This window comes from Pogona vitticeps, chromosome 1 (assembly GCF_051106095.1).
Source record: "Pogona vitticeps strain Pit_001003342236 chromosome 1, PviZW2.1, whole genome shotgun sequence".
NCBI classification, from domain to species: domain Eukaryota; kingdom Metazoa; phylum Chordata; class Lepidosauria; order Squamata; family Agamidae; genus Pogona; species Pogona vitticeps.
Window position 1 is genome coordinate 203,059,389 of NC_135783.1, and position 21,954 is coordinate 203,081,342.

A 21,954-nucleotide genomic window follows, 5' to 3' on the forward strand; every position below is an offset into this window, starting at 1 on the left:
CATTAATGCCACCTGTGCAGGGATATTCGTATACCAATACCCCCATCACTAATCTGTACAGTTTTGCTCAGTGCACCAGGTTTCAGATACTCAGTGTTTAGTTGAATCTTCAGCTGTCTTTTCAAGAATAATTTTCGGTATAAAAACTTCCCAGTTGCTGAACCAAAATCTGTGTTCCACGCAAAGCCTTCCAGGCTACAAACTAGATGTTATTTCTATGCAAAACCTTCCCAGTGTGGAAACCAGCACCCCTCCTGCATTGTATAGCAGAACGATCCTGATAAACAAAGCTCTACTTTTGAGCTATAATTCTTCCCCATGGTCATCAGGAAAGTTCAGGTAGTTCAAAATATGGTGGGTTAGCTTTAGTTCCAGGACCATGTGTGGGAACAGGCCTATTCAACTCAATAGAATATTTGAGTAGGCCACTGTTGCTAAGAGCCACTTTGGGTCCCTTGTTGGGAGAAATGCAGCATATAAATAAAGCTGCTGCTGCTGCTGCTGCTGCTGCTGCTGCTGCTGCTGCTCCTCCTCCTCCTCCTCCTCCTCCTCCTCCTCCTCCTCATAATAATAATAATAATAATAATAATAATAATAATAATAATAATAATAATAATAATAATAATAATAATAATAATAATAATAATAATAATAGAAAAATAGGCCCATTTTTAAAAAAGGAAATGGATAGATTAAAAACAGCACATTTTCAGTAAATGGAAACCCCAGATTTGGAGAAGTTGACCCTGTTGTTGGCTATGAAATAAATTTCTTAATTCTTTTTCAGCAGAGGGTTCAGTACTTGGAATTTTAAATAAGCCTTCAAGAATACAATTTTAAATAATTTGGCCAGTCACAGAGGATGGATATGGAGGGGAAATGCACAAATCTTTGAGGGAAGTGGGTTTTATTTTGCATAATGCCTTACTATGTGCCAGCTTGCTTCATTAACGAAATAGTAATGGAGAAGTGAAGGCTTAAAATCTGAAGAATAATTGAGCTCTCTGTGATGAACTATATATTTTCCTAGACTATCTTTTCAGAGAGATTTCACTGTGTCTGTTTCATTATTTTTTGAGCAATAATTATCTGTATATTGTGGGATTGAATTAGATCTTACATTAATTTGTGTGGCTCCTGCCAAGAATGGCAGCTGCATATTTAGTCCCTCCCTCCAAATCTGGAAGCAATGAATTATAAGCAAGTTAAAAGCAACAGAAGAGCTTGTCACACCTTGAAGACTCACCAGTTTTATTTCCCTTAACCTTTTGGAGCATGCAGATGATGAAAACATAATAATGTAGCCATGACACAAGACTCTCTTTTGGATTTTACTAAAACAGATTAACACTGCTGCCCCCTGCAAATTTTGGAATTACTTGTAGATCATTTGTTTTTGTTGAAGTTGTAACAAGGGTGTGAGGAAGGTACATTTCAGAAGTAACATAAGAAATTATGACAAAGTTAACTCTTAGCTAGTTACACCAGCATAATGCAAACAGTGTGGTTTCTGGAAGCAGATTGTCTCAGGTAAAGAAATGACTGCAGACATATGTTGAAAACTGAGTTGTGTTTCTAGCTTGTAACACATTCTGTCTATCGTGATTTCATTACGAGTAGGGTTGCCAGACGTCAGGCAAAAAGGAGGACATAGCCTAATGTCCTCCGTCCGGCAGGCAAAGATAAAAAATTTTAATGTGTCAGGCTTTTGTATATTTTATGTTATAATTTTGGATGGGAGGGGAAGAGGTGGAAGGACCCCCCTCCCCCTATCTTCCCCACCCCCATTACCTTCCACCACTGCTGGAGCGCAGCCCTCGTCCCCTCCCGCTGCCGCCGCGGCTGCTTGGTGCTCCGCCATGCCCGCCCAGCCCACGTGGAGCCCAGAAAGGCAGCGCAAGCAAAGCGCCACCCGCCAAGCCAGGCAGGAGCAAGCAGTGCCTGAGCGCATCGGTGGGAAGGCGAGTGCCCGGACTCTGTGTGTTCAAAGTCCCTTTCGGGGACTCCAACTCCCACACTCCCCAGCCTTGAACTTATGACTCTCGGGGGAGGGGAGGCTGGCTCATTCGGTTTTGCCCAGTGCCACTTTCCCCCTGTCTGATCTGGAGCCTTGTTTGGGCATCCAGATTAGCAAGGTTGCTTCTGAGCCTGTGCAGAGTGCGAGCAGCCGGGGGATCCCACAGCTGGGCCTGGGTGGGTTCAGGTATAATTGGCTGTTTAAATAATGTTTTTTGGGATTTTGAAAAGAAGCCTCTGTTGAATTTATTTTTATTTTATAACATGACTGTTTCTTGGTCGGTTCACTAAGAGACATTTATCAGCAGATATTGTAATAAAATTGTATTGATTGCGGGTCTAATCCGGAACGATTCAAATGAAACATTCAATAGTCCTCCTCTGTCCTCTTTTTTTGTCTTTCTATGTCCTCCTTTTGGTGCCCATGTATCTGGCAACCCTATTTACGAGGCAGTTTGTTTCCAGAAGTTACAGCATGTGGCTTTGCTACGCCAGAAGGTTTCGGCCAATATTTTCTTCTTACTTTTTTCTGAGTTTGGAAATTGTATGTTAGAATTAATTAACAATCATTAAGTGCAAAAAACTCACCTTTAAATTAATATTAGTGTTTCAAAATTAATATTTGACAACAATTTTGCTTTTGACAAGTAGTATTATACTTGTAGTACAGTGGTGCCTCGCATAACGAGCGCCCCGTTTAATGAAGAATCCACATAGCGATTCGTTTTTTGCGATCGCAAAAGCGATCGCATTGCAATGTTTCCTATGGGGAAAAATCGCTTTACAATTTTTCCCCATAGGCTCCCGGCGGGCACGTCACAGCAGCCGCGGGCGAGGTCTCTTCCGTGGCTGCTCTGAAGCGCTGGCCGGCCGGCATTTTTCAGCGGGCGCGTCGGAGTTGCTGCAGGAGAGGGCTGGCCAGGGAGGAATCGTCTCTCTCCTTGCAAGCAACACTGGGTCCTCCTCGCGCTGGGCTGAACTCAGCCAGCGCGAAGGGGACTCACCGGCAGCTGGAAGGAGGGAGACGATTCCTCCCTGGCTGCTAGCTTGCTTCTCCTTTGGAAAAACAAGCCAGCCATGCAGGGAGGAATTGTCTCCCTCCTTGCAAGCAACGCTGGGTCCTCCTTGCGCTGGGCTGAGGTCAGCCGGCATGAGGAGGACCCAGCGTTGCTTGCAAGGAGGGAGACGATTCCTCCCTGGCCGCCGGCTTGCTTCCGAAGCCAAAAAGGCAGTGAGAAAGTGCAGGAAGTTTGAACTTCCCGCATTTTCTCACTGCCTTTTTGGCTTCAGAGAGCTCCGAAGCTGCCCATCGCGGTGGTGGGGACCCCCAGGGAGGTCTCCCAGGGCTTGCACGACACCATGGGAGACCTCCCTGGGGGTCCTCGCCGCCACGATTGGTGCCTTCAGAGGTTTCAAAGGGCTTTCCCCGACATTGGAGGAAGCCCTTTCAAAGCTCCAAAGGCAGCGGAGCGCTGGGCAGCTAGAGCAGGCCGGGGCCCTGGCTGCTCGCCCCCGGCCGCGCGGAGCCAGCAGAGCACCAGGAGGCTTCGGACTGGTAAATCCTTTTTTTAAAAAAAAAATTCTGTGTGGGTTTTGGAGGGTGGGTTTGGACTGGGAGGGTTATGTTTGTGGTTTGTATGTGTGTGTGTGTTTTTTTTTCCACTGCATTTTCGCCGCGGGTGCTTTGGCTGTATGAAAATGGGGGCTTTGGTCCTCCCAAAGACCTCATTTTCACACAGCTGATCAGCGGTTCCAAAATGGCCACCGCAACCATTTTCGCGCTGCCCTCGCTTACCGAGGCGGCGAAAATGGCGGCCAGATGGAGGATTCCCGCTTAGTGGTAAGTTTACCCCCCATAGGAACGCATTAAACGAAGTTTAATGCATTCCTATGGGGTTTTTCCATCCGTATAGCGATGTTTCCGGATAGCGACGCTTAATCTGGAACGTATTAACATCGCTATGCGGGGCACCACTTATTTATACAAATAGTATAAGGAGCCTCATGACTCAGTGGTTAAACTGCTATACTGCAGCCAAAACTGTGCTCACCACCTGGGATTCAATCCCAGGTAGCTGGCTCAAGGTTGATTCAACCTTCCATCCTTCTGAGGTCAGTAAAATGAGTACCTATGCTGGGGGTGTGTGTGGCACTGTATAGCCTGCATAATTAACTTACAAATTGCCCAGAGATTGATTTAAGGGTTATGGGGTGGTATATAAGCATCACATTTTTGTTTTTTTGTTTAGTATTTGGCCATTTATTTTCCAGAGGGCACTCCCATTTTCATAACAAAGGGTGCCCTGTACCTCTTGGTCAAAACTAAATTAATACTGGGTAGCCCACTGTTGAAGGAACTCAGTATCTTCTGATGGATAGAGTAATGGACCAAGACTCAGGAAACCTGGGTTTGAATCCCTCATCAGCCAAGGAAACTCACTGGGTGTGTATGTGTGAAACTAGTAAAACCACTCTTTAAATACCTCATTTACCTTGAAAACCTTATGAGGGTTGCTATATGTCAGTTCTTACTTAATGGCACATAACGACTGGACCTTAGCCTTATAAATATACAGTGGAACCTTGACTTACGAACGTCCCTACTTGCGAACATTACAATTTATGAACCGCTCCGTCCGCAAAATGTTGCTTCGACTTGCGAACAGAGCGTTGACTTATAAACAAAAAAGTGTTCTGTTTAAAAGGTGTTCCCTCCCCCCTCCCTCCTTTCCTGCCCTTTTTTTGACCTAAGTTCATTTTAGGTCAAAAGAATAAAAAATAAAAAAATTCACCCCTAGTGGTAGAGTACGGATTAACCAGCTTTGCATTAGTTCCTGTGGGATAGAATGCCTCTACTAGCGAATGGCGCCTCGACATAAGAACGAAAAACAGCTGGAATGGATTAAATGGTTTTCAGTGCATTCCTATGTGGAATTTTGCTTCGCCCTACAAACGTTTCGACTTATGGACGCCGTTCCAATATGGATTAAGTTCGTAAATCGAGGTTCCACTGTATGTGGATTATATAAACTAGGAGAGCAAAATCAACGATATTTGTTAGTACCTGACAAGGTGATAGATCAAGGCCATCAAGAATCCCAAGAGTGAGAACTACTCTTGTATAAAGCAGAGGTCCCCAACCCCCGGTCTGTGGCCTGTTGCTGGTCCGTGGTCTGAGCTGGACTGGGCTGTGAAGACAGACCTCCTGCCCCACCCCCCACATGCACCCACCCCTGCACAGCCTTTTTTCACCTGCGCACATGCTCCAGTGTGCCCGTGCAAACACCATGCCACCGTTTGCACATGTACACAAGCATTGCACCACCATTTGCGCATGCGAGCAAGCACCCACACAACCTCCACACCACTCTTTGTGCATGAGCACAAAAGCACTCATTCACACATGCGCACAAGCACAGGGGGTGCCCCACCTTCCCCAGGGTGAAAAAGGTTGGGGACCCCTGGTATAAAGAACAGACTGGGAACCTCCTCTTATAGGTCTTTGGAATAACATTATAAGGAGGTCTGGTCTGAGTTAAACATTTCCTTAAAATCAGACTTCCTGCCCCATCTCAGGCAGCTTCTGGAGTTGTAGTGACCACTTCCTGATACACCCAAATCAGTTCAGAAGAATTGTTCACAAGTGAAAAGAAACACTGGCTTCAGTCTCCCAGGCATAGTGCTTGAAAAATAATTTTATTAGAGCAAAAGAACAACCCAGCGGCTTTTTTGCAAGATGAAGCTGGCCTGATTTGCATGCCCCTGTCTCTAAACTTTAGAAAAAAGATCACACTGAAGGTCCAGTTGATCTGGCTATGCTGTGGGGGGCTGCAAACTTGCCTTTTTTTGAATAAAACAAGCACAAAATGAAATGATGGATGAAACGGGGGAAAAGGGGGAAAAAGAAGGCTGCATTTCTCATTGCAAAACTAATTCTGGTCTACTGCTGAACCGGCGGCCACAGTTAAGTTGCTGTTTTTTTTTAATCCAGTTCTTTTAGGCCAGTTCAACAGCAGAGCTTGTACCATAAGGAGAAAGGGCTGCAAATCTTGCTCGTGGACGCGGTGGAGTCAGGACCTGCAGGGTCAAAACATCGGCTCCTTTGATCAGCATGGACCATGATAACATTTTCTACCCCTTTCCATTGAAGGAAACTATTCCCCAGTTTCCTTCAATCTTAGCTGCAGTTCAAGGAGAGATGTTTTTTTTCCCAGCAACAGAAGATTGTTGTGAGCTATGTTGAGGTGGGTTGATCTGACATGACTCGTCAGAACCTCAGATTTATTCCTCCTGGAGATGAGAATGGCTAAAAGTAGCTACTTCTTATAGGCTGGTGTCCTGCAGTCTGCATGTTTGGATTCTCTTTTGAAAGATGGCTTACAGGGAGTGTCGTCTGCTCTCTAGAATGTACCACCTCGCCTTGTTCCTTTTCTTCATGCGTCGTACAAACTCTGTTTTCTATGCGGGCGCACTCTTGACTCCCACATTTTCCATCTGCAACTGAATCCAACATGGATTCAAAGATTGTTTTTTTTTTGTTCCGCCTTTCTGCTTAAGTTCTAAATTGGGAATAAACACATCCCCCCCAAATGACATTCTTCCTAGACTTTCATAAGATTAATTGAAACATAGATAATGCTCACTGCAAATAAAATAAACAAGACACAAGGGAGTAGGTTTTTGCTGACATACATTTAACTCAGAGAATCCTTCTTTTCTTGGTGAGTGCCTGTAAGTTTGAAGTGGGAATGAATGAGCATTGCCAATGTTTCTCTGAAAGCATCTTCATCTTTCTGCATGTGCCAGGCACATTTTGACCTATTAATTGTTAACAATGAACCAGGCTGAAACTAATGAGCACGTTATTGTAGGCCCTTGGAAATCACTGTAAATCGCAAAAAAAATATAAAAGGCCAAATTTTCTGGCAGGCCACAGTATTGCCAAAAAGGAGTACTGTGAAGCACTTTGGTAGAAAAAAAGGACAAACAAGAATGAATTAAACCGCTTGACATCGAAGCACACTGTGTCCTTGTTAACGTGGTCAGTGGCTTCTCCGGCATGCTTATTAGGCCGAGGGGAGACTTTGCATTTTGAAAACAAAAGAAGGCGGTGGCTTCCGTGACAAGCCTGCAGGCTGCTCGGTCTTGATCATTGTTCTTTCAGAGAATAGTGCACACAGGTAGTGCTCTGAATGACACAAACAATAGTTGCCAACAGCAACTGCAGCCCAGCGGCCACACCTGATGATTCAGATAAGAGAGAAATCATTAACAGGGGAGAGTTGAATCTCACGTGGAGGAGGAGAGAGGGGCCTAACTCAGCGCTAGAACACTCGTTTCATATATTGAAAGCCCCAAGCTGAGTTCTCGGGATCTTCAGCTCAGTCTGAGGAAGGCCTGTCTCTGAAACACAGCAAAACGGGTCCCAAACAGGGCAGACCGAGGAATGGAATCCACCCCTCTGGACCTACGTCTGGCTCACTGGGCATCCATCATGCCCGAGGACATACACAAGTCACCTTTCCCAAAAGATCTACCCTCTCAGAAGGGGAAAAAGGCACAGAAGCTGCCTCAGGTTTCACTCTTCAGGAGGAGAAAGCAAGAAGGGATAAAAGCTGCGTTCCAAGAACCAGGTGAACGGTGACTTTCGGACTCATCTGGCTCTAAGAGGGCAGGCTGAGTGCTCCTGGCTTTCTTGGCCAGTTGTCTTCCCCTGCACGGATAAGGCAAGACAGTGGGAAAGGTAGCTTTTCAACCAAAGCACCAGCTAGAAAAGCTCCAGCCGCTGATTGGATGGAAGAGCCAGTGATATTGGTCATGTGACCAGAGCTCCTGTCATCATGTGAGCTGTGGCGGGGGCTGACCTGACAAACCAGTTCCCTACTCCAGTGTAGATGATAGTACTGTACTGAGTTAGCTGGGGACTGATAGGGCATGGTGTAGAGTTTTAAACAGATGACACAGTTGCGCGGTGCATTGCTGTAAGTTCAGAAATCTCCATTAGGATTTTCTGCTGCATGGGGACTTGTGTCACTGTGCGCCAGATAATGCATATGGACATTCCTTAACTTACGGCAATTTGCCACTAAAAGTTAATGCATTCTGTGTAACAGTGCAACAGGATTGTATCCATTAAGTGTGACCTCAGGCACCTCCCATTTGCTACTAGATTCCAGCACTGTGGCCAGAATTTAACTGCCACTTGACATTTGCTTAAGGGACATGGTGTCAGTTGTGCTGGCAGATTGCCACTAATGAATGAAGTGCTGGTTGCATTCCAGGAGTATGCCCAGAAATACAAGCAAGGGCCTCATTAATTAGTGGCAATTTGCTTTTGCAATCTATGCCATTTCAGTTATACAAGTGTAAATCGGTTGTTAAACTTTGACCTATACATTGGTGTGTGGACAAGAATAATGTAAGTGCAGAAGAGACCAAGCAGCAGTTCTTAATCTCAGATAACAGAGAACAGTTGTGTTTAAAATAAGTGGACATGACAGTGTCTCAGATACCAATGGGACTGTGGAACTCCTTGCCACAAGATGTGATGATTGCATATGGCCTAGAGGCCTTTAAAAGGGGATTGGATAGATTTCTGGAGGGAAAGTCCATCACAGATCAAGCCATGATGGGGATGTATAATCTCTAGGCTTAAAAGGAAGGTACTTCAAAATGCCAGATGCAGGGGAGTGGTTGTCAGGAGACAGGCATCTAGTTGTCTCTTGTGCTCCCAGAGGCATCTGGCAGGGTGACTGTGAGATACAGGAAGCTGGAGTAGATGGGTCCTTGGCCTGATCCAGTAGGGCTCTTCTGATGATCTTATGACATTAGTATTGACTCTACTATAGTATAAATTGTAGGACCTGTGTTGCTTGCACTTGGGATTCTTATGCTACGGCTTTTTACAGCCTACTGAATAGGCTCCTCTGATTCACTGATAAATTTCGAACCAAAACTGCTGGATCCTTAGCAGTGTTAGAGCTCTCATTCAATTATTTAAAACAGTGCTGATTTAAGTGCTTGTCTTATTAGCTAATGTCATTCCTGTCCAAAATACAGAGTTTGTTGTTTAAGCTGCAAATTGCACAGCAGAAGACCAAGTATACTGTGGCTTGTCTTCCACATTGCTGGTTTGTTTTTGACTCCCCATTTGTGGCATGGCTACTGATGTGGCATGGACAGGTAGGAAAACAAAACAGTAGCCTTCCATAGTTAGAGGTGGAGATATCACAACAGGCCATGGTTCAGACAAACCAGTTTTTAAGCCAGCAATAACCATGGGTGAAGATTCGGGTTTTTGGTTGGTTAATAAGCCATGGCTTGCTAGGAGAGGCAAGTTCTCGTGGCACAGTAAGCCCGATTTCAGTAAGCAACATCATTGCTCGTTGTGATATGTAAATGTGATCATAGACATTCTGTTTTGACAGGAGTTTTAACTTAATGGTCTTTTCGGTTTTTAAAAAAGTGAAATTAAGAGCCAATTGGCACATGGCTCCATTTTGTGTTCTACCTGCATTAAGCCATGGGTCTAAAGTGTGTGGTTGTAGGTCATCTAACGTAAATTGGGATTTATGAACATGCATTTAAAAGCAGATGGGTGGTATTCATGAAGAAACGTTTTGAGGTAGCATGTCAGCAATATTCAGGCATAGGGATCCAGCATATTTCTGCATCTCTTGCCGTTGCCTTCTAGTTTTGCTTCTTCAAGCTTACTCATCGATGACTAAGTTGTTGACATTTTGAAATCAGTAGCTTTCAAATAGAAAGATATGGCTTTGTTTGAAACTGATCTGCTTATACTTGAGTATTCACACTTGGGATTCTTCTGCCGTGACTTCTTAGAGCCTACCTCCCGATCTGATTCGCTGAAGAGTCTAGATCGGGAATTGTCGCTTCCTTGGCAATATTGGGACTGTCAGTCACCCTCCTGCTATTTGTGGGTCTTGTTAGGGGTCGCTGCCTCTCATTTTTATAAAGGAAACAAGTGTGTGCCTATAATGGTAAAACTAAGGATAACAATGTGTGGTTGTGTAGCAGTTACGAGCAAGAGTCAATTGTAGGTCTACTGGACATTTCAGCATTCATAATCACCAGGTCTGGAAATCAAGATGCCACAAAAACTGAGGGAGGCAGTGGGAACAATCTTTGCATATGGATATTTCAGAATAATAGTTGGGTTTCACACATACCCCAGCCCCCTTGCCACTAGCATGGCCAGTGATATTCAATGGATTCTGGAAGTTACAGTCCAAAGCATTTGGAGTTCATCAAAGATGGAGAACTGCTGCACTCTTGTTTTTTCTCACATTGACCTTTAAGGTTATACAATCATTTAGTTCTTCTCCTTGTAGGGTTTGGGTTGGTTGATCGGTTTGCTCTTTTACTCTCTTTTTCCCCCCCAGTGATGCGCCTATGTTTATTTGTACATGTGTGTGTTTCAAATCTAGACAAGTACGAGAGAGAAGCCAGTAAACATTGGAATGAATTTTACAAGACCCATCAAAACAACTTTTTCAAAGATCGCAACTGGTTGTTCATGGAATTTCCCGAAATTCTGCCAGAAGAAGAGCGTGAGCACTGTATGAAAATAGACACAAGGTTATGTGAAGATGACCATCTTTGTGAAAATAATCCTGCTGTAAAAACTTCTTCTGTCCATAATTTTGGCTCGTGCAGTGATGACTCTGCTGTGAATCTTCAGAGTGTGAAGCAGTCTGGAAAAGAATTTCCTGGCAGTGATGCAACTTACAGAATATTAGAGGTATGGTAGGATAGAGCGGCCACATATGATAGTTGCGCATGTATGTTTGCACACAAACATATATGTTCTTCCTCCCACCATCTCTTGGTATATGAGGATGAGGAAATTTAAACCATCCCTGCCCGCCTGTTGAGATCAGAGTGTGATACCAAACATCTTCCCCCTTCTCCAGACATGTGATCCTGGTCTGAATGGCCATTTCCCCCACATCTGTTAGCAGGCATTGCGTAGGGAATATGTGTAGGATTAAACCCCCTGTTTCTGCCTGCCTAGTGATCCTGAGCCACTTTGCTGGCCACCTAAAAGATTTCAGTTTGTTGTTCAACTGAGTTGTACAGTTCATAGGTCTCATTAAAGGTGGAAAAAGTTCTGAAATGATTTTATCTTTGACTCATTTTTCTTACATCACGAACACTTAACATTTTAACAGAGGTGGATAAACTTTTTATATCCACTGTATAAAATGCTCCCCACTTTTCTAAATCAACATATCTTTCTCTACAAGAAAGTGGAGGGGAAAAAGCTCCTGCTTTCCCCCTACATTTTCGTTGCAAAAAGCAGCTTCCCCCCTCCATATTTTGCAAAAAAAAAAAAAAAAATGCAGGGGGGAAGCGATTTCTGCTTTCCCCCTACATTTTCGTTGCAAACGTTTTGCAATGAAAATGTAGGGGTAAAGCAGAAATCGCTTTTCCCCTCTATTTTCTTTGCAAAATGTGGAGAGGGAAACGGATCAAAGCACTTTGATCCCTCCCCCCCTTCCGAGTATAAAACGACCCTCAATTTTTCCTTCAATTATTTTAGGAAAAAGTGTCATTTTATACACGGAAAAATACGGTACTCAAGAACATGCCCTCTTGAACTCGACTACTTTTAAAAAACTGAGCAGCATGAATATCTTATCTTCTCCCAGGCGTAGCTGAGGCTCTGAAGTGATAATGTGTTTGTTCTGTACCAGATACTTGGGATGTAGTAAAATTGTCGCCTTTTTCTGAGATTTTAGTTTATTATCTCTTCAAGGATACATTTCTTTCATAGCTTATTTCATGATTTGTTTTTACAGCTAAAGCTGGTTATAGTTTTTCTATCTCATTTTGTGTGTACATTTAGTTTTACGCAGTGAAAAAATAAAGATAACGCAGCATAGGAGGAAAAAACACATCCTTTTTGTGCAGCCACTATTGTAAAGTAACTTCTTGATGCATGCCACTGGCCAGAGCCCCTTCCCCTCAAATGTTGCCCTTAGGTGACGGCTCATTGGAATATCTCATTTTACCCTTTTCTGCATTTTGAGAAGAGATTGGAAGAAAAAGAAAAATATGCATTATACTTCAATTGATGTCTTTCGTTTTAATTCTAGGTTGGTTGTGGAGCTGGAAACAGTGTCTTTCCTATTTTGAGAGCTCTGTGGTAAGCCATCTCTGTGGTAAGCAGACGTGAGATGCTATAAAAAATACTGTGTGAGAGCAGCTTGTTTTACCATAGTCTTGCACTGAAAAGTTTCGCTTGTTAGGATAGTGGTTTCCTTCTAAATTGCTTAGCTCATCATCTAGCCACCAAAGGTCATCCCCATTAGTAATAGGAAGAAATGATTTGGATTAATCAGGCACAATTATTCTGGTAGTGTCTGTCACTAATTAAGATGTAATTGTTAAAATGTCTTTTAATCTTATATAGCAGCACTAAGCCAGGCTTCCCCAACTAAATGTCTTAGCCAGCGATGATGGGCATTGCAGTCCACAGTCTCTGTGGCATAGGCAGGCTGGGAATGACTTGTCTAAAAACAAAAGTCTGCATTCTTCAAGCGATCCCATCTTCCCTTTGTAGTTTAACACAAAAATCTGGTGCTTGGGAGTCTCTTATTTGGGGTCAGACCTGTTGCAGCATACTTTCACACCTTCCTCTGCAAAAATATTTTACCTTTATTTTAAAAAGGCATTGTTTTTGCTTGAGTGAAGTGAGGCACTGGCAAGTCTGCCTTTTGGTCTCTCCATTCACTTTGATAAGGAATGGAATCTGTCAACAAAACCTGTTTCTCCATTGAAAGGCCCTGTGTGAGCTGCCTTGGGTCCCCTATGGGGAGAAAGGTGGCATATAATTAATTTAAGTAAGCAAGCAAGCAAACAAGCATACATCTGCTTATGAAAGAAAGCTCTCATTCCTGCTAAGTGCATATACAAGTGGTGCCCCGCTTGACGAGGATAATCCGTTCTGTTAAAATCGCTGTTAAGCGATATCGTTGTCAAGCGAAAGAAAAAAAACCCATTGAAATGCATTGAAAACTGGTTCAGTGCGTTCCAATGGGCAAAATACCTCATCGTCCAGCGAAGATCCTCCATAGGTGGAGCCATTTTCTGTCGCTGTCTTCTGGAAATAGGTCCGGAAAACAGCAGGCGGCCATTTTGAAACCCGACGATCAGCTGTTTTTAATCGTCGTAATGCGAAGAACCGGTTCCTGAAGCAGGGAACCAATCATCGTAAAGCGGATTTTCCCCATTTAATAATAAGTGTTTTGCAGTCGCAATAGCGATCGCAAAAACCTCATCGTGAAGCAATTTCGTCGTGAACTGGGGTAATCGTTAAGCGGGGCACCACTGTATCTGGCTGGGCTTCTTTTGTTAATGCTTCTCAATGTTTACTTCTACTTTTCAATAATCTGTACTCATGACTTCCTGGTTAATATTATCTGTCTGTCTCAGCAACACATGGCTTCTCAGACACAATGTGATTAAAGTATTTAGCACTCATTCACTCTGGCATATTTATTGGTTAGTTTAGAGAGGAGTCATAACCCAGTGGTGCAGCACCAGCTTTGCATGTGAAAAGTCCTGGACGGAAAGAATCAGTTTGCAAATGACATGGAAAAGACCTCTTTCTGAGTTCTTGGAAAGCTGAAATGAATCAGAATTAACAATATTTGAAAGATACTTCCATGAGGTGACTTGTACAAAGCACCTCATCGTGTTCAAATGGCAGTTTGTTTCTGTATTGTTCATACATCTAGCTGTGTTCATGTTTGAGTCATTGTTTGTTGCTGGGGCCATAAATTGTTCATGGAGAACAAACAAACAACATCCCCCATCCCCTGTTTTGGATCTGTTTCTTTCCTGCCCCTTTTGTCAACTCCCGTTTCAAGGTATGGGCAGCTGAGTTCAAGCCACGATCCCAAGTCAGACATAACAGCAAGCCATGGTTTGAACAAGCCTGAGTTTGTAATCTAATAACAAACCATGACTTCCCACTGTGTTTTTTGGCTGGCCAATAAAGCATAGTTTGTTTTCAAGGATAGGCTAAGATATAAGAATGATGCAGATGCATCATCATGTTTTTTCTGACTCAAAGGATTTTCTTAGTATAAAACACTCAGAATCGTTTTATCAGTTCTTATACTTAAAAATACTGTTTTTTCCCATGCCCAACTGGTACCGGATACCAAATGTATTAATTGAAGCTGGCAGTGCAGCCTAATGTTACTGATCTATGGTGATCAAAGTAAGAAAATTCGGAGGGTGTAGATGACAAGAACTTACCCTCCTATCCAAGCCAGCCTTGATGCTTTACTATTGGATACAGCTGCAGTGACAAAATATACAGAGGGGCTGTCTGCCGATTCACATTCCATTGAGGTGCAAATATGAGAATTCAAAAGTTTCTTCTGCCACATTAATTTTTTTTCCATGTTACTTTCTGGCCAGAAAATACGGGACAATGCCATGATTATTAAGTGCAGTTTTTAAAAGACGTTACGTGTAACATAGCAGATCAGCAGTAACAAAGAAACTCTTGTTTCCTAAGCCACAATATATTTACCAACTCCATCCTTCGCTCTTTCTTCAGTTTTGTTACTGTAGCTTCAAACTTTCCCCCAAAACTGGTTCATGTAATTGATTAAACCTGCAGAATTGTTATCAGTAAAAATCACTTTACAAAAGCAATTAGGCAAGTGATGTTTATTTCATTCTCTCTTTATCTCCAGCAATATTCCTAGAGTCTTTTTGTACTGCTGTGATTTTGCTTCAAAAGCCGTGGAGCTGGTCAAGGTATGTTACGTGTAGTATTTTGGAGAACATGTATTCAGAAGCTAGCAAAGTCAGCATGTTTAAAGAGAAAGAGAGTTTCAGTACTGCAACAGCTTAGAATTAATTTCCTTTTCTCCTCCACCATCACTGCTGTGTGGGGAAAAATATAAAGGTTATATGATAGTACTTCTGGGGCTCGTCCATGCAGTCTCTCACACTGAGAGGTTGCTGTACAAAGTTTTGTCCAGACCTGCAGGTCCTTCTCTCTGTTTCCTCCACTAAGTAAACTGTTCCTCTTGACCAGAAAAGGCAGGACCTTTCTGTCATAGTACTGACCTTCTCAAGTCTCCTCCTCCGTGGGGAATCACACCTGGTCTCATGGCTTAAGCAGCTTCTGTTACTTGACCAAAACATGGCCTTTTTTTTTTAAGATTAGTGATAAGCACAGCACTGGTTATTTTTCCTTCATGCTTGCTCTTTTTGCTGCTCTAGTGAGGCCATGTTCCATTTTTGCATTATCTGTACAGTATATGCATTGCATCCGCATGCCTAGCGAGCAGTAATAGCTGTACTTCAGCCTTTCACTTGGGAGCGTACGGTAGTGGGCTTGCTTCTTTGGCTCACATGCAATGAGCAAAGTGCGCGATTGAGACCCGTTCTCATGTCCTTAACCCAGCAGCCGACACAAACTGTTCTTGATCAGAACAAAATTCTAGATCAAGGCCGGGTGATGTCTTTGCTCTCATCGTACAGGAAGGAATAGGTCAGGCCTTGACTTGCGTAGGGCAGCTCTTTTCGGAAGCCTTGCCCTGGGGAAGGCTCATAAGTCAGTGACAGCACAAATTCTTTGTAAGCAAAAAGCTGCAGGTGGCTCAGTCCCTGGCAGCTCCGGGTGAGGCTGGGAGAGACCCTTGCCCGAACCCCTGGGGAACTGCTGCGAGTTAAAGAGCACATAGTATTGAGCCTGCTAGGCTAACCGTCTGACTCAGACCGTGCCTCTCACTACACTGTTATAGCCATCTGATACCACGTTGGGTGTCATGGCTCCATCCTATAGAATCTGGGCACCTGTCGTTTGGTGAAAGACTGAGAGTTCTGTGCTGTTGTTCAGAATTATCCACCAGAAAGCTCTCAGTTATTGTTCTGGGCCTTAATTCTATGTGTTACATACAGCAGTGATGATACCTGTCTGTCATGGGTTGGAGGGAAAGTTCCATCCTATGGGGAGTGGAAGGCGGGACATCAGGAGGAGGGGCTGTACTGTATATATATGTGGAGTTTGTGTGGAGAAGTTAGGAGAGCTGGGGGAGAGCTGAAGGAGAAGCTGAAGAGAAGAAGCTGGTGTGGGAGTCTGTGTGTCAGACAGGGTACTACTGTGTGTCAGTCAGTACCAACCTGATAGGTTCAGGTGTCTTTATGGGTAGCCAGAACTGATAGGTTCAGGGTCTGTGCTTTATTTAAAGGTGTTCTGAGTGAACCAAACTGGTGTATGTATGATTGAGACTAAGCCACGTTACTGTATCTTATTCACTTGATCATTTTATTTTCCCTGTGTGTTAATTAAATAAACCTTATTCCTTTATTTGTTAAAAATCCATCCCTGGTCTGTGTGACTCCTTACAGGGAATGGTTGGTGGCAGCTTAGTGAAACTGTGGCACATCCCAGTAGGTCTGGGGTTGTCACATTGATTGGTGTCCAGCGTGTGGGATACGACTGGTCCAGTTGTCCAGTGGTCCAGCAAAGCCTTGGCAAGTGTGCCCAGAGCAAGGGGGGTCTAGTCAGGGACAATCTGAGAGCGCGTAGGTAATCTTCTAGGCTTACCTCACGGGGAGGTATGCTAGTGGAAGAACGTGTGACCTCAGATTGGTGGGACTAGATTAGGGAGCTCTGAGGCAACCTGTTTTGGCGGGAAAAGGCTGAGGCAAAGCTGAGTGAAGTAGCAGTGATCTAGCTTGTCTGCTGAGAGGCCTAGCAGAGGGGGGTGGACTCTGGCTGGCAACAGTTGCAAGTTAGGGCTGAAAGAACAGCAGCAATCTATAGAAGACTGGTTCTGAGGCAAAAGAGAGAAAAAAAAGTGGTCGCTTTATTCTGAGGCTTGACTTTTGAAAGCAGCCTGTTCTGGGGGGGGATTATGCCCTTGACTCGAAGCCAAATGGCAGAAATGGGTGAAGCGAGGGAACCCCAGGTGGACCAAGGTTCTGAGGATGAATTTGGCTCAGTGCAGGATGAGAGCACGGGAGAACAGAACCCAGAACTCAGGAAAATGCTCATAGCCCAACAGCATGAACTGAGGATGAGGCAATTGGAAAGAGAATGGAAATGGCATTGGAGAGAGAGAAGATGGCGTTTGAGTTAAGAAAATTGGAACTGATGAACCAGAACAATAATAACAATAGGGATTCTGAGGGAGGCCAATTGTCTAAAACTGACCTGAAGAAATTCCCTGTATACCACAAGGGAGATTGCCCTGAGGTGTTCTTTTCCCTAGTGGAAAGAGCGTTTGTGGACTTCTCAGTAAGGGAAACTGAGAAGATGACCATTATGCGATCTTTAATCAGTGGCAGCCTGGCAGAAGTCTATGCAGAGATGCCAGAGGGACTGTTAAAAGATTTCGCAGAGTTTAAAAAACTGGTGTTTGCCAGACATGGGATAAATGCGGAACAGCTGAGGCAAAGATTCAGGTCACTCACCAAGAAACCAGAGCAGACTTTTACCCAAGTGGGGGCCCAACTGGTGAGGCTGCTAGAGAAATGGCTATCTCAGGAGGGAACAGAGACCTTCCAGCAGCTCAAAGACCTGATAGCGCTGGAACAGTTTTATTCAGTCCTGCATGGGGAACTGAAGTTCCAGGTGAGGGAAAGGAAACCGAAATCTGTGGCCGAGGCGGCCGAGATCGCAGATTTTATTTATCAAATAAGAAAACCCTTAGGTGCTGAGTGGAAATCTGTAGATAAACCCAAGAAACCTACAGCAAGTACTCTCAGGGACCAGGGAAAAGCCAGCAAGGGGGAGGGGCCCATGGTGAAGGGAAGCCCTCAGACATGAAACCAAGACCTCAGATTTTGGAAGGAAAACCAAAACAAGATGAGAAAGACTCAAAATATAGCAGAAAATGTTATTTCTGTCAGGGAAAGGGCCATCTAATCTCTGAGTGTGAGAAATTAAAGCAGCTAAAAGAAATTGTGCCTCAGGATTCGAGTGGAACCAAGCCAAAAGCTGTGTTCTGTGTCCAGAAAGAGCAAAGCTCCTTGTCACTGAGGGAGCCTGTTGCCATGGCTACTCAATCTGGAACAGTTACATCTGCTGATCAGGCTGGGGAAAATGGTCCTCTTGTGGAGGTCAAGCGCTGCTTACTCGTGAGAACAGATTCGCAGTTGTTTGAAACCGCAGGGGTGGACGTAGGAATACTTGACCATCAGTATCGAGGGCTGAGGGACACTTGTTCCCAGGTGACCCTGTGCCATCCAGATATTATTCCTAGGGAATATATAATCCCAAATGAGAGCATGAAGGTGGCAGGGATTGAGGGGCAGGTGATCTCACTGCCAGTAGCGGAGGTACCTGTGAACTTTCAAGGCTGGAGGGGAGTTTGGCGGCTAGCGATTTCATCGACTCTGCCAGCAGCCGTGCTCGTGGGAAATGACCTGGCTGAACATGTGAAACGGGTGCTAGTGATTACACGTTCACAAGCCACCACGGGGACAGTTCAGGGGGGTACTGATGAGCCCGAGACGGAAGCAGAGGGGAGTTCAGAAGCTGTGGTGGAAACCTTAACCACAGACAGCCGATTTGGCCAAGAGCAAAAGGCAGACGCCACTCTCCAAAAGTGTTTTGAACAGGTGACTGACGCCCAGCTAACACCTGAAACCCCAGTGAGATTTCTAGAGAAAAAGGGGATTTTATATAGAGAGACCCTGAGGAATATCTCAAAAGGGGGAGATGGGATCAGAAGTCAGCTAGTGGTACCTGAAAAGTATCGCCCCATGATCTTACAAAGGGGGCACTCTGACATGTTTGCTGCGCACTTAGGGGTGAACAAAACACAGCAGAGAATCACACAGAATTTTTACTGGCCTGAAATAGGAAAGCAGATCAAGGAGTTCTGTAAACAATGTGATGTGTGTCAGAGGCAGGGAAATAACCGTGACAGGACCAAAGCGAAGTTGTGCCATTTGCCTGTGATTGACACTCCATTCAAATGCATAGGGGTGGATATTGTGGGACCTTTGCCCAAGGCCACAAAGAGGGGGAACCGGTTCATTCTCACCATTGTGGACCATGCCACGAGGTACCCTGAAGCCATTCCCTTGACTAACATTGAAACTAACACAGGGGCAGATGCCTTGGTGGGGTATATGTCCAGGATGGGATTTGCCTCAGAAATAATCACAGATTTGGGCGCATCGTTTACATCGAAGCTCATGAAACGGTTATGGCAAATCTGTGGAATTAAACACAAGGAAACCACTGCCTATCACCCTGAAAGTAATGGGTTAACGGAGAAGTTCAATGGGACTCTGATGCGCATGATTAGGGCTTACTTGGCAGAGAATCCAAACAATTGGGACCAGAAGCTGCAATCCCTTTTGTTTGCTTATCGATCAGTGCCACAAGCCAGTACCGGGTTCAGTCCGTTTGAACTCTTGTTTGGGAGAAGGGTGAAAGGGCCCCTTGATTTAATCAAACAAAATTGGGAACAGATCACCCAGGATGACCCACAAGACGTTGTGACATACATAGACACCTTGATGAATGACCTAAAGAGAAACCTAGAGCTAGCAGCAGAGACCCTGCAAGCTCAAAAGGTCAGAAAGAAAGCTTGGGATGACCAGGAAGGCAGGGAGAGGCACTTTAACCCAGGGGAGGGAGTGCTTTGGCCTAGGCTCTGCAGAGAGAACAAACTGCAGCTGGGTAGCCCAGAAATAAAATACTTGGGTCACATAGTAGGGGGAGGAGTGATCAAACCCCTAGAGGCCAAGATAGAAGCTGTTCGTGATTGGCCTAGACCCAACACCAAGAAAAAAGTCAAATCATTTCTTGGGTTGGTGGGCTACTACAGAAAGTTCATCCCGAGGTTTAGCGAGATTGCGACTCCGCTGACCGATCTGACGAGGAAGAAGACTGATGACCGCATCCCGTGGACCAGCGACTGTGAGGAGGCGTTCCAGAGGTTGAAGGAGGCCCTCATCAACTATCCAGTGCTGCGTGCTCCAGACTTCGACCGGGAGTTCATCATCTACACCGATGCGTCTAACAGCGGGGTAGGAGCAGTTCTTTGCCAGGAGGATGAAAATGGTGACCAGCATCCAGTGTCCTACCTGAGTAGGAAACTCCAGAAAGGTGAGAGACATTTGGCAACCGTGGAAAAGGAGTGCCTGGCCATAGTCTACGCGATCCAGAAGGCCAAGCCTTACATCTGGGGAAGACATTTTGTTCTGTGCACTGACCATTCACCACTGCAATGGTTAAAGACAATGAAAACCCACAATAGCAAACTTATGAGGTGGGCTTTAAACCTGCAAGACTATGACTTTGAAGTGAAGGTGGTCAGAGGGTCAGTGAACTGTGTTGCTGACGCCTTGTCAAGAAGACCCGAAGAATGAAGACGGCGAAAGAAACATGGACTATGTATATATTTTGGTGACCAAAGGTTAAATGTATTTGTTTATTAAACATGCCTGGTTTGTATGAATAAAGGTAACTGGATGTATTGTAAATGGTAAATATTTAAATGTCTAATTGATATGTTTATCCTAGAGTAAGTATAAGTAAGTATGGTATTGTATGTTATGTATAACTGTTTTTGTATGTTTTGGATCCAGGTTGTTTTTTGGAGAAAAGCACTTTAGCTTTCCCCCTACAAAACAACTTATAAAGAGGGGAGGTGTTACATACAGCACTGATGTTACCTGTCTGTCATGGGTTGGAGGGAAAGTTCCATCCTATGGGGAGTGGAAGGCGGGACATCAGGAGGAGGGGCTGTACTGTATATATATGTGGAGTTTGTGTGGAGAAGTTAGGAGAGCTGGGGGAGAGCTGAAGGAGAAGCTGAAGAGAAGAAGCTGGTGTGGGAGTCTGTGTGTCAGACAGGGTACTACTGTGTGTCAGTCAGTACCAACCTGATAGGTTCAGGTGTCTTTATGGGTAGCCAGAACTGATAGGTTCAGGGTCTGTGCTTTATTTAAAGGTGTTCTGAGTGAACCAAACTGGTGTATGTATGATTGAGACTAAGCCACGTTACTGTATCTTATTCACTTGATCATTTTATTTTCCCTGTGTGTTAATTAAATAAACCTTATTCCTTTATTTGTTAAAAATCCATCCCTGGTCTGTGTGACTCCTTACAGGGAATGGTTGGTGGCAGCTTAGTGAAACTGTGGCACATCCCAGTAGGTCTGGGGTTGTCACACTATGTACCTCACCAGACTACAAACTCCAGAACTCCCTAAGGTGGAGCTATAGTAGTTAACAGTTTTGGGAAAAACTGTAGCTTGCTATGGTTCTCCTGTAGTATTAGGGGATGAGAGTGACTATAGCGGCCAGGAACAGCAGCTCAACTACATTCGCCACCTTTTCTCCAGCTCTGCTGTAGATAATTATCTTATTGTGGGAGGGGATTCAATATCTCACCTTGAGTGGTCTGCAGGAATTCAGGCCCAGCTTTATACTTCATTCCCCTGGTTTTTAAGAGACAATAAGTGATTGGAAACAGCAATAAAATAAATTATTCGGTGGGGGAAGAGCGTCTGATTTTTTCTTTCTGTATAATGTTAGGAAATAATTCTAATCAGTTTAATCTCTCTTTGTTTGTTTTTCAATGGGCCTGTAACAGTCACACCCGTTTTTCGATCCCTCCCGGTGTTTGGCCTTCGTTCACGATGTGTGTGATGATACCTCTCCCTACCCCTTTCCAGAGGAAAGCCTGGACGTTATTCTCCTCATCTTTGTCTTGGCTTCTGTTCATCCTGACAGGTATGTGAAGACTAAAAGGATGGAGTAGGTGAAATGCAGTAGATGTGCCCTCTCTCTCTCTCTCTCTGTGACTTGTGAGTCAAATTCAAGGATATCTAAGCGATTTGCTGAACTGTCTTAACTTTTCTTATGCCCAGAACATTTTAAATTTCAGGGTTTCCTGTCCATAGTGTGAGTAGGCCAAAACT

At 44.3% G+C, this 21,954-nt stretch overlaps 1 protein-coding gene across 3 annotated transcripts in view; it reads left to right on the plus strand.

The window, feature by feature from the left end:
* Positions 1-21,954, plus strand: part of METTL8 (methyltransferase 8, tRNA N3-cytidine) — a 38,117-nt gene that overhangs the window by 10,196 nt on the left and 5,967 nt on the right. For all 3 annotated transcript variants that reach the window (XM_072979917.2, XM_072979940.2, XM_072979923.2), the window contains 4 exons: positions 10,464-10,777; positions 12,135-12,184; positions 14,751-14,814; positions 21,627-21,766. In XM_072979917.2, the coding sequence (XP_072836018.2) occupies positions 10,464-10,777; positions 12,135-12,184; positions 14,751-14,814; positions 21,627-21,766 (568 nt within the window). The remainder of the gene's footprint in view (positions 1-10,463; positions 10,778-12,134; positions 12,185-14,750; positions 14,815-21,626; positions 21,767-21,954) is intronic.